Source organism: Aquarana catesbeiana, linkage group LG07 (assembly GCF_042186555.1).
Source record: "Aquarana catesbeiana isolate 2022-GZ linkage group LG07, ASM4218655v1, whole genome shotgun sequence".
Classification (NCBI taxonomy): domain Eukaryota; kingdom Metazoa; phylum Chordata; class Amphibia; order Anura; family Ranidae; genus Aquarana; species Aquarana catesbeiana.
The window spans coordinates 293,038,722-293,051,091 of record NC_133330.1 but is presented as its reverse complement, the minus strand read 5'-3'; the positions used below and the strand labels follow the sequence as shown (position 1 = coordinate 293,051,091).

General features: G+C 42.4%; 1 protein-coding gene across 1 annotated transcript in view; it reads right to left on the bottom strand.

Moving 5' to 3' along the window:
- The window catches only part of LOC141102565 (calreticulin-like), a 62,568-nt gene that overhangs the window by 43,703 nt on the left and 6,495 nt on the right, over positions 1–12,370 (bottom strand). The window contains exon 3 of the mRNA XM_073591478.1: positions 8,760–8,963. Within this exon, the coding sequence (XP_073447579.1) occupies positions 8,760–8,963 (204 nt within the window). The remainder of the gene's footprint in view (positions 1–8,759; positions 8,964–12,370) is intronic.

Here is a 12,370-nt window from a genome sequence, read left to right as displayed (position 1 = left end):
GAGGAGGGAGGGGGAACTGTCAGCGCAGGCTCTGGGCTGTATGAGAGAAATGCTCTCAGAGCCCTGCAACCCTGCTAGGGCCCCCCAACAGTGGCGGAAAGCCAGTACCCGGTCACAAGTGTGACCTTTGCGACCCTGGTAGTATCACTGACATGTGCATTACTCCTTATGGACTGCTGGGAAAGCTGGAAATCACTATAGTAGTCAGCGGTACTTCAGCGCTATCTTCTAGGTCCTGATCAGGCTTTATGCAACTGGCTGCCCAACTCCTCAATGGGGTAGCTCGCCCAATACTGCTGCCATTCATTCAAAAACTACAAGTCGTTTTTTTCATTGGACAAGGTGGAGATGAATGGCAGTGACATCACCATCTCAACCTCTTCCAATCAGAGAACATGTACTCATTAAAAAAAAAGGCTTTATTTAAACGGTGGCTGTGGAGCAAGTAACTATCTGTGATCAGTGTGCATTGGGGCAGCTGTTTGCATAGAAACTGAGCAGGACCTGAAGGATCGTGATTATCATTGTAGTAACGCCAACTACTGTCAAGATGGAACAATGTAAGTATGTAATACAAATATCGGTAATTCCTGGAGTTCAGCTTTAACTGTTTAAATTACATGACTGTTGCTTAATCCTGATAGACATATGGCCTGTACACACGATAGGATTTTCCGACAACAAAACCGTGGATTTTTTTCCGATGGATGTTGGCTCAAACTTGTCTTGCATACACACGGTCACACAAATGTTGTCATAAATTCCGAACGTCAAGAACGCAGTGACGGACCCATTAATGAGGAGGAGAGTTGTGAAACACTTCCCTAAGTGGATGCTGGGGGGTGTGGCTTGAGTATGACGGAGTGAGCGGCGGAGCATCGTAGTGGCGCGTCCATGCAGGAGATCATGTGCGGGCTGAGGCAGAGACGCCAGGAACGCTAAACAACACATGCCGGGACGTGGACGAGAGAAGGGTATAGGAGGGACGGAAGCACCCAGACATCCGCGGATCACCAAATACCTGACTGTAAAAACAGAACCAGTCATGCCCTTGGAGACTGGGATTGCTTCCCAGCGGGCCGTACGAGCCGCTCAGAGACAACTAGCGGCCATGGAGGAATCACCCGCCCCAGCCACTTCAAGTAAGCCAGCCGGAAACATCCGTACGGAGCTGACAGAGGCCGTGGAAGTAAGCTCTCCAATTACGCCATGGAACAGGGCTGATACAGAGACCCAGGTAGGCTCTTTTACCACGGGGGAGGCTGGTGGTGGGGAGCAGGATATTAGGAAGCTCATACAGGCCTTACCGACCAAAGAGGACATACGAATCCTGATGAGCGAATTAAAGGTGGCTGTAAGAGAGGAATTGAGTGAAGTGGGTGCGAAGATAGAGTTAATGGAAAGTAGACTGTGTAGCTGTGAGTCCTTGCAGACCTCGACAGACGCCCACATAAGTGTATTAGAAAGAGAGCTGAAATTGCAACATCAAAAATTGTTAATTTTACAGTTACAAGCTGAGGACTCTGAGAATAGAGGTAGAAGAAATAATGTTCGCATTAAAGGAATCTCAGAAACCATAAAAACACCAGATCTGAGGGAAACAGCAAACAATATTTTTAATAAATATCTGGGGAATCCCTCCGATACCCATATTGAGCTGGACCGTGTATATAGGAGCCCGGTAGGGTTTATCCCGGAACAAGGGTCCCCTAGAGACGTGCTATGCCGTGTTCATTTTTATAAAATAAAAGAAGACATAATGAGGGCGGTATGGCAGAAAGGGGTACTGGAATTCGCAGGCCAGGAGGTCCAAGTGTTCCCAGACCTTTGTCGGCTGACGAAGATAAGGAGACGGTTGTTGAGGCCACTTCTGGATCAAATCCGGGCAAAGGGGGCAGCATACAGATGGGGGTACCCATTAGCATTAACTATAAAAAAGGATGAACATGTCTTTACCCTGTCTACACCGGAACAACTACCGGACCTGTTTAAGTTCCTGGGCTCAGATGTAGTGGAGGTTCCTGACTGGATTGATATTCCAATTGGAAAAATGGGGGGATACAAGCAACAGAGGAAGGGGCAGAGGAGAAGGAATTGGGAGAATGAAGCAGAATAATTAGTTTTCTTTGTTTTCAACGTGGATTGGACTTTCCCTTTTTTTTTTCTCTTTTTTTTTCCTTATCTCCTCCATCTTGTGCCCCACTCCCTTTTCCACTCACACCCAGGCACTTTTTTTTTTTTTTTTTCTTATCGACATGAAGATGGGAGATATCCCTCATGAGGGACAATAGGATCAAAACTGTGGTTAATAGGAGTTACCTCTCCTCTAGGGTTTTTTTTTTTTTTTTTTTTTGTATGTGTTTGAGGGGATATCACAATGTATTTTTGATATTTTTGGGATAACCACAAAGTAGGGGAGGGAGGGTAGGGACACGGGGATAATCTAAATAATAAAGGTGGTTTGGCCACCTACGACAAAGGGTGGAAACAAAGGTTATAATTATTAAAGAGTAAGACACCTTTTTTTTTTTTTTTTTTTTTTTGGGTTTGCTGTTAAGGTGGTTGATTTTTTCTTTTCTCTTTTGTGTGTGTTTGAGGGGATATCACAATGTTTTTTTGATGTTTTTGGGATAACCACAAAGTAGGGGAGGGAGGGTAGGGACATGGGATAATCTAAATAATAAAGGTGGTTTGGCTACCTATGACAAAGGGTGGAAATAAAGGTCACAATTATTAAAGAGTAAGGCACTTTTTTCTTTTTTTTTTTTTTTTTTTTTGAGACACGGGAATAATCTAATCAATAAGTGTGGTTAGGTAACTTATGGTAAAGGGTGGAAACATAGGTTATTAAATATTAGAGAGTAAAACACTTTTTTTTTTTTTTTTTATTTTGTTGTGTGTGGATAGGTGTTAGGGGGGTAAAAGGGGTTCACAGGGGAGAGGGATTGGGGGCTCACAGGAGAGAGGATTGGGTTAGGGTTATGGGAAGGAAGAGTGAGATGCACGGTGTAATTTATAACAGTAGAGGGTGGAAAGGGTGGGAGTGGACCAGGGGAGATGGGGAGGGTGGGGTGGAGGGGGGAGGGGGCAAAGGATGTATTATGAATTTAACTGCTAAATAAGTATGGAAATGTAAATACACTGTATAAGATTACTTTTCTTTCCTCTACTACTGTAAAAATAAGGATCATATGGTGGAAACTAATGCATGTTAACTGTAAATACTGTGGAAACTTTTCTTAGTTATTTTTTTTTTTTTTTGGGACGCGCCGCGGCTGGTGTACTGACGCTCAGGCTTTTGTGCTCGGGGACACCCCCCATTAACAAACGCCTCTCCTCTGCGTGGAGGATAGTCGGAGGCGTTTTTCGGGGTTTTTTTTTTTTCCCCAACGGCATCAAGGACTCGTGCCGATTGGATTTTCCCTTTAGTGGTATAAGGGGACTGGGGGGAGGGAAGGGTTGTTTTTTTTTTTTTTTTTTGGGGATCCCCCCTTCTCGTAGCTCCCAGACGATCGTACAGACATGACTAGAATAAAATTTACCTCATATAATGTTAAGGGACTGAACATTCCAGAAAAACGGATTAGACTGCTTGCAGAAGTGGGAAGGTTAAAAACGCAGATCGCTTTTCTCCAAGAGACACACTTTAGAAGAGACAGAATACCAAAACTAGTAAGTCATAAATTTCCTGTGGCTTATCATAGTACCTCTCTCAGTGCCAAATCTAATGGAGTTTCTATTATTATTTCGAAACAGACCCCTTGGAAGGAGAGTAAAGTAATTACAGATGAGGAGGGTCGTCTCCTAATTGTAAAGGGTCTAATTGGATCGCAGAAAATAACACTAGTGAACCTATGCCTCCCGAATGAAGCGCGGGTTAGCTATTTAGAAACTTGCCTACAAATGATACATCAGTATAAGGAAGGTATTTTGGTAATAGGAGGAGATTTAAATTTGACAATAGACCCCCTCCTGGAAGCTTCCAGGGGAGTCTCACACCTCTCATTGTCAAAATTACAAAGAGTCAGAAAATTATTAAATAACTTGCAGGTGATAGATACATGGAGGTCGTTGCATGTTCAAGATAGAGATTACACTTTTTTCTCTGCAAAACATAAGTCATATACTCGCATTGACTATATCCTAATATCTCAGATAGCAATAACATCAATGACGAGTGCTGAGATAGGATCATTTACTCTATCAGATCACGCCCCGACAAGTTGTATACTAGATTTAGGAGAGGAAGATCGCAGTGAATGGCACTGGAAGATTAATGAGACTTTACTAAAAGATAAAGAGTACGAACAAAAACTAAGTCAGGAAATGGATTGCTTTTTTTTGACAAATGAATTGGACGAAGTTACCCCACTCTGTATTTGGGAAATACATAAATGTGTGATGAGAGGAGTTTTGATATCGTTAGGGGCGCATAAGAAGAAAAAGCTTAATGAACAGATTGAGACTTTACTTAAAAAAATTCGGGAAGTAGAGTTAATACATAAAAAGTCTCAGACACAGCAAATAGAGGAGAAATTAAATGGTCTTCGGGAGGATCTAAACTCTCTACTAATTGAACAGGCCAAAGTGAAATTGAAACGTGGAAGGCGGATGCTATATGAATTTGGGAATAAACCAAGCAGGATGTTGGCTAAGGCCCTTAAAGATGCTACATCACAGAAGCATCTGTCGGGAATTAGGACACAAAGGGGAGAGATGGTTAACTCCTCACAGAATATAGCTCAGATCTTTAAGGAGTACTACGAGGGTCTCTATCATTTAGAGGACCATTACTCCCCACAGAGGCGGGAAAGTAAGTGGGAGAGGATAAGGGACTACTTATGCGAATCAGAAATGCCAAAGTTGGCGGAGGAGATAGCACATAATCTAGATGTTCCAATTACAATAGAGGAATATAAGAGAGTAGTAAACCTCTTAAAAGTGGGGAAAGCACCAGGCCCAGATGGGTATACTCTGACGTATTACAAACATTTTGCGTAGAAATTGGCCCCAAGATTTATAGCTGCTTTCAACTCATTACGGGAGGGACAGATGCTACCCAGTGAGATACTGATGGCACATATAGCGGTAATCCCGAAGGAGGGAAAGGATCCCTCTCAATGCCCCAGTTACCGACCAATTGCACTACTAAATGTGGACTTAAAATTTTTTTCTAAAATTCTAGCGAGTAGAATAGAAGAGTTTATTCCTAAATTGATACATCCAGACCAAGTGGGATTTACAGCCGGTAGGGAGGGGAGGGAAAACACGCAGAGAGTAATCAATGCAATTTACATTGCACAAAAACCCTTAATATTGTTTTCAGCTGATGCAGAAAAAGCATTCGATAGAGTGGACTGGATCTTTCTCAAGGCCACCCTACAACACATTGGATTGGGAGAGGGAATGTTAAGCTGGCTCTCAAACCTTTACTCAATCCCGAGTGCAAGGGTTAAGGTAAATGACAGACTGTCGGAACCCTTCAGGATACATAATGGAACACGGCAGGGCTGTCCCCTATCGTCTATTATTTTTATTCTTACACTGGAACCCTTTTTAAGGAAGATACGTGCCAATCCCAATATTAATGGCATCAAGACAGAAAGAGAGGAGTACAAATTGGCAGCATATGCTGATGATTTGATATTTTTCATATCTTCCCCAATTATATCTCTTCCGTCCCTCTTAAGGGAAATAAATAGCTATGGGGAATTAGCAAACTATAAAGTGAACTACACTAAATCCGAAGCTATGGGGTTGGAAATAAAGGCATCTGAAATACAACAGATAAAGTCCCAATTCAATTTTAAGTGGACAGACTCCCATATAAATTATTTGGGGACTAAAATTCCTAAGAAGCTTAACAGAGTGTTTGAATTAAATTATGCTCCGATGTTAAGACAAATTAAACAGGATTTCAGGAGATGGGATAGAGTGATCTTTACTTGGTTTGGTAGGAATAATATCATAAAGATGAATGTGATGCCTAGACTTCTTTACTTATTACAAACTCTGCCAATAAAGATCCCTTCGCACTTCCTGAAGGACCTTCGATCAAGGTTTCTGAGATTCATTTGGGCAAGGAAACCAGCTAGAGTAAGGAGAAACATCTTAGTGCTCCCAAAAGAAAAAGGAGGTATTGGTTTCCCAGACCCAGTGAAATACCAGGAAGCGTCGCAATTAGCAAGAGTGATGGAATGGTGTGCTCGTGAGAGGAAACCACATGTACAATTAGAACAAGCGACAGTTAAAATTCCTCTAGAGGGTCTGGCATGGATAGCTAAATCAAAAATACCTACAAAAGTGAAAAAACATCCATTGATAGGTGCAACTATCTGCACCATCAACATGATTTTCAAAAAGACAAATCTCTCAGCTTACCCAAGCCCTATGACTCCAGTACTGGGTGCACCAGATTTCCAACCTGGTCTACTAGATCGGAGTTATGAGGTATTAAAACAAAGGGGAAGAATCAGGATTGTTCATTTTTCTAGGGGCAATCGCCTGATGACAAGAGGTGAGATAGAGGGAGAAGTGTCACCTGATTTAGACTATTTTAGGCTAATGCAGCTAGGAGCCTTTATCCGCTCGAAAATTAAAACTTACCCAGTGATTCGGGAGTTATCCCGTTTTGAACAGAGGTGTTTAGAGGGAGAGAGTATGAGGCACTCATTATCACATTGCTACGAGGTATTAACGAACCAAGAAGCCCCTCAGGAGCTTAATTTTATTCAGGCATGGGAGAGAGAGATGGGGGTAATGTTCTCCCAAAGTCAGAAGGTTAAAATTCTGAAATCCACACATAAGACATCGATTGCTAGCAGATACCAAGAGGGAGGATATAAAATCCTCACTAGGTGGTATAGAACACCATCCGTGTTACATAAAATATTCCCACATACCTCAGATAGGTGCTGGCGTTGTACGAGAGGGGAGGGTACTATGCTGCACATATTTTGGGAATGTGAGAAGATCAAGGATTTTTGGGAGATGGTGGAAGAAACGATTAAAGAAATTACGGGTGTATCTCTTGGGAATAATCCGGCCGCTTTCCTGTTAAATGTTGTTCCCCTGTCGGTGGGAAAATATAAGAATTCTTTACTTAAACACCTTCTCACGGCAGCGAAGGCCTGTATACCGGCTTTATGGAAGAGCTCAGTCCCTCCGACTAAAACACAGTGGTGGGTCAGGATTATGGAAATCCAACAAATGGAAAATGTGACCTTGATGTTGAAAGAACAAGATGAGAAATATTTGAGGATATAGTCTCCCTTCCTGGACTACAGAAGTAGAGAACAGGCAAAGTAAAGTACGTGCGATTAGACAGGAGTGAGGAGGGGGCATCTCCGGGGGGAACTCCCCCCCCCCTTTTTTTCTTTTTTTTTTTTTTTTTTTTTGTGGGGGTGGGGGTTGATATAGGGGATAAGTTGGGAGAAAAGGGAAATAATATATGTTTATCAGGTAGATGTAATTCAGTTCCACCTAAAAAGAAAATGTACCACGTTGTTAGATTACGATAATTGGAGAAGTAAGAGAGGAAATGAAGACTATGTGAAACATTTTATGTGGAATGTATTATATGTTATTCAAAAATAAAGAATTTATAAAAAAAAAGAACGCAGTGACGTACAACACATACAACGAGCCAAGAAAAATGAAGTTTAATAGCCAGTGCGGCTCTTCTGCTTGATTTCGAGCATGTGTGGACTTCTGTGCGTCGGAATTGTGTACACACGCTCTGAATTTCCAAAACAAGTTTTGTTGTCGGAAAATTTGAGAACCTGCTCTCAAACATTTGTTGCCGGAAATTCCGACAACAAATGTTCTATGGAGCATACACAAGGTTGGACTTTCCGACAAGCTCACATCCAACATTTGTTGTCGGAAAATCCAATCGTGTGTACGGGGCATTACTATATGTCTGGCACACACAATGAGATTATCGGACGAATGATTGTCTGTATTTGTTTTTTGCATGCTAGTCTCCATATCGAAAATGAAGAGGTTACTAAAGTTACAAAAATTCTCATACAACAGAATAAAAAAATCGGAAGTGATGTAATGTGTTGTAGTATATTTGTATTGTATTTTCGGACAAAAAGTATTGTACGATCTGGTATCATACAAGAACACTTTTTGCGCTTGTCCCATTGGATATTTTCGCACGACCTGTCAAGATGTGTACCAACAATCAGATTATCGCACGATTGCTTGTGGAAGCAGTATTTTTCGTGCAATTTTCTGATCGCGTGTACGAGCCTGAAACTTGGGATAGGAACCTACAGGCCCCACAAGGACAAATAAATCAGTTTGAAGACTAAAAAAATTTACTAGCAGGCACTGCAAGGTGCTTGCACTTCGGCACTGTTGTTACTATTTTGTTACTTTTTAGACTGAACCAGGTTCATTTGTTGGGCAGTGCATGGCCTGACAGATGTAAAACAGATCTATATATTCTTCATGACAATCTGGTCATGTAAGGTTAACAGCATAATGATACTAAGAATTTTCAAGCATCATCAATTTTTCTTTCACTCTCTTCTAAACCAATCACCAGTTATTACCTTTTTTATGGAGAAGAACGAACATCTCACAGTTCATGAACCACATCATTTGATTAGTAAATGAATAGATTTGTCATGGCCTTTAGCTGAGGGATTTACATGCCTATGGCCACTTTTTGGCTCATGTCACAAACAGAACACTATCAAGGGTAGCTAAATTTTGAAGCAAATTCTTCCCATAAAGGAGCTACTCACCAAACATAATACAATATAAAGTGTCCCCATGTATCTGCTCTTGGTTTGTGTCTGCAGGATATAACTTCACGTAGCCTCCTCCGCAATCAATTCCTTGCTCATGTTTAACAGTGAACTGTATCACCAAACTCTGGTTCTCATTGCTGATTGGCTCAAACCGAGCTGACAGAGCATAGTACTTCCAGTCTTGAGTAGTCTGTATACCTGGCAGCAATGGCATTCCAAAAGTATACTTTTAACTTGTGTTATAAATAATGCCAAGTTAAGGAGAAATAATACTAAATTAACAGTACAATTATTTGCACATATTTAAAAAACATAAACATAAAAAAAAAATACTGTATAAGGCCTTATTCAAAGAGCCAAATCAGCCATGCTGTGGTAAGTATCTTGCAGGAAACTGCAGCCAGTATCCCAGCTGTGTGCAGGCAGCTGCAGCCAGCAAGCCTGTACCAAGAAATGACAGGCTGACAGTACCTGCAGATGTCTGCTGGTGGTTGCTTGTTCTACCTTCGGTTAGAGACAGATGATTGAACTTGGATGCAGGTGGCTCGTCCCAGGGAAAGCTGTAGCCACTGTAAGCCTGGCATTGCTTTGTACAGATTTACTGACTGCAACTGGCCAACACACCTGGGATCCCAGTTTAACTCAAAATATTTGCAGCACCATAACTGGTTTTCTGTGTGAATGAGGCCTTAAGTGTTTCATTAGTTTTGGTATACCATTCTATGGAAAATATATAATCCTGGCATATTAGTTACCTTTTCAGAAGATGTTAAAAAATGTGCATTAACAACTTTTTCTTTTTTTTTTTTCGGTTTTTGGACATGTTAAAATGCTCATTTTAGGCCTGATGATTAGTTAACCCCCCAAACATTATATATTTTCTGAAAGCAAATACAGACCCTGGAGAAGAAAATGGTGGTAGTTTCAATTTTTTTATGTGACATTCTGTTAGCACACATGTTTATCAAATGCAAATTTTCTGTAAAATATACACTGAAATCAATTTTCGAGCACATGAACACAATTGGGTTGATTTACTAAAACTGGGGAGTGCAAAATCTAGTGCATCTCTGAATAGAACCCAATCAGTTTCCAGGTTTTTTTGTCAAAGCTTAATTGATCAAGCTGAAGTTAGAAGCTGATTGGCTACAATGCATAGCTGCACCAGATTTTGCACTTTCAAGTTTCAGTAAATCAAACCTAATATTACTCAATTTTTTTGGTAAACTATAGAAGATGAGTTTGTGAAGATTAAATAGATACCAAACATGTCAAGCCTTTAAACTGCATGCTTATCAAACTTCAACAAACTTTGGTACCCCAAATTGTCCATATGCGGTGGTTTAAAAGCCTTTATAGGTTATCAGTTTAAAGTTATCCATGAATTATGACCCTGGAAATACTGCTCTCTTTCCAACCTTTGCGGTAAAATCTGATATGTGTGGCTCAATCATTGTTTTTGTACGTAGGTGCACTGGCCGCCTACATTTATGTTCGTTCATGTGACTAACTTTTTTTGTGTGTTGTTTTATTTTATAGGTTTTTTTAACCTAACTTTAAAGCTACCACCCCCCTATGTGATAGCAAACTGTAATGACAGGTTCTCTTTATTGGGACATCAAGAGTCCCATAAAAGAAATAGGGAAGGGGGGGATGTCATCATTACTGGAACAGGAAGGCCCAAACACCAATAGAAAAGAATCTATATTTATACCTCTCTCTCCTAAAAATGTCTTTCCTGACAGGCTCCATGGCAGCATACGTGTGGGTTAGCCCCACTTCCATAACTACCCTATAGGACACTTTTCCCATAAATCTTTGCTCTGGGCTACCAGCCGCGTTCCTTTTTTGTCCTCCTCCGTAGGACCAAGTCATTAGTTCTCCTACCTGAAGACGACTCCCCTGCGATCAGGATCGGCCGAGCGACACGGTGTCATTTCCTCCAATAAGCCTTGACTGTTAAGCAGGGTATGAGCAGAGTAGCGAAAGAAGAGCTGGAAGCCTGGCCAATGGCTGGCAAGCGCGCACGGGTCAGATTGCCTAGCTGTCAGCAGGCGTCCATTATCTGCCAGTCCGGTGTGTGTGTGTATGGGTGTTCCTCTCGGCCCAGAAGCCTTGAATTGGGAAGATCCTGTAACTTCTCCTCCGAATCAGAGAAAATTCTTCAAGCAGCTTAATAAGGAGCACCAGTATTTCCCCTACCTTACTGAAATGGGCGACATCATCTCTGATGAGTGGGGCAAAATAGACAAGAAGAGTTCCATGCAATCTAAAATCCTTAAACTGTATCCCTTCAGGGAGGAACAGGTTAAGCATCTCGAATCGGCCCCTTTGGTGGACACAGCACTGATGAGGTTGCTCAGATATGTGACCCTTCCTCTGGAAGACACGGTCTCCTTTAAAGATTCCTTGGAAAGGAGGATTGATTCCGATCTGAAGCAGATCTACCTAATGGCAGGCATGGCCTGCAAGCCAGTCCTAGCCTTAGCTGCAGTATCTAAAGCTATGGAATCCTGGTCGGACAGCATTGATGAAACTCTCAGAGGCATCTCCAGTGAGGTGGCCAGAAGCTCACCTGTCCAAGAACTCAGAATGGCCACCGCCTTTCTTGGGGAGGCTTACATTGATGTTATCTGCCTTGTGGCTCGGGTTATTATGTGGGCGGCTACAGCTCGACGTGCCTTGTGGCTCCGACCATGGTTGGCTGACCCAGCCTCTAAGCAGGTTTGGTGCAGAATCCCATTTGATGGTACCTCCCTCTTTGGCAACAAACTAGACAGCACCATATTCCGGGCCACGGGTGGTAAGTCGGGGTTCCTCCCTTAGGTTTGGCGCTTACAGGGCCAGAGACGCTCTTTTCCTGAAAAGACAGAATACCGATCGCGCAAGAGAGGCGCGCAGTTACAGGCCTGGCTGGGAGTTTTCAAGATCCTGGAAAGCTAGACAGTCTTCATTTAAGAAACCCGCAAAGGATGGTTCTTCTGGCAACCGGGATTCCAACAAGTCTTTTTGAGATTGGGCCCGCTCAGGCATGCCAGGTGGGGGCTCGTCTTCTCCACTTTTGGCATGTCTGGGAGGCCTCAATCCAGGACTTCTGGACCGTCAAAACGGTCTCCTCAGGTCACACCTTGGTCTTCAGCAGTCGCCCCCCCAGGCTCAGGTTCATTCCCACGACTTTTCCATGTTCAGAGGAAAAAAAGCAGATCCTATTAGCCTATGTAAGCTCTTTGTTGGATCAAGGCGCAGCCATTCCCATTCTGGATGGCGAAGGGCATGTATTCTCCTCTGTTAATGGTACAGAAAAAGAATGGCACAACGGAGACCAGTCATAGATTTGACCTATCTCAACCACTTCATCTGAAAAGAAAAGTTCAAGATGGTGTTTTTACTTACGATCCAGCAGTCGGTCCATCCAGGAGACTGGTTGGTGTCAATCGATCTGAAAGACTCCTACTTCCACATTCCGGTGGCAGCGGACTTTCAATAATTTCTTCGCTTTGCAGTAGGCAAACAGCACTTACAATTCACCCGTCTCCCCTTCGGTCTAACAACATCACTTCGTGTCTTCTCCAAGGTCTTGTTAGCTGTTGTGACTTTGCTCTGAG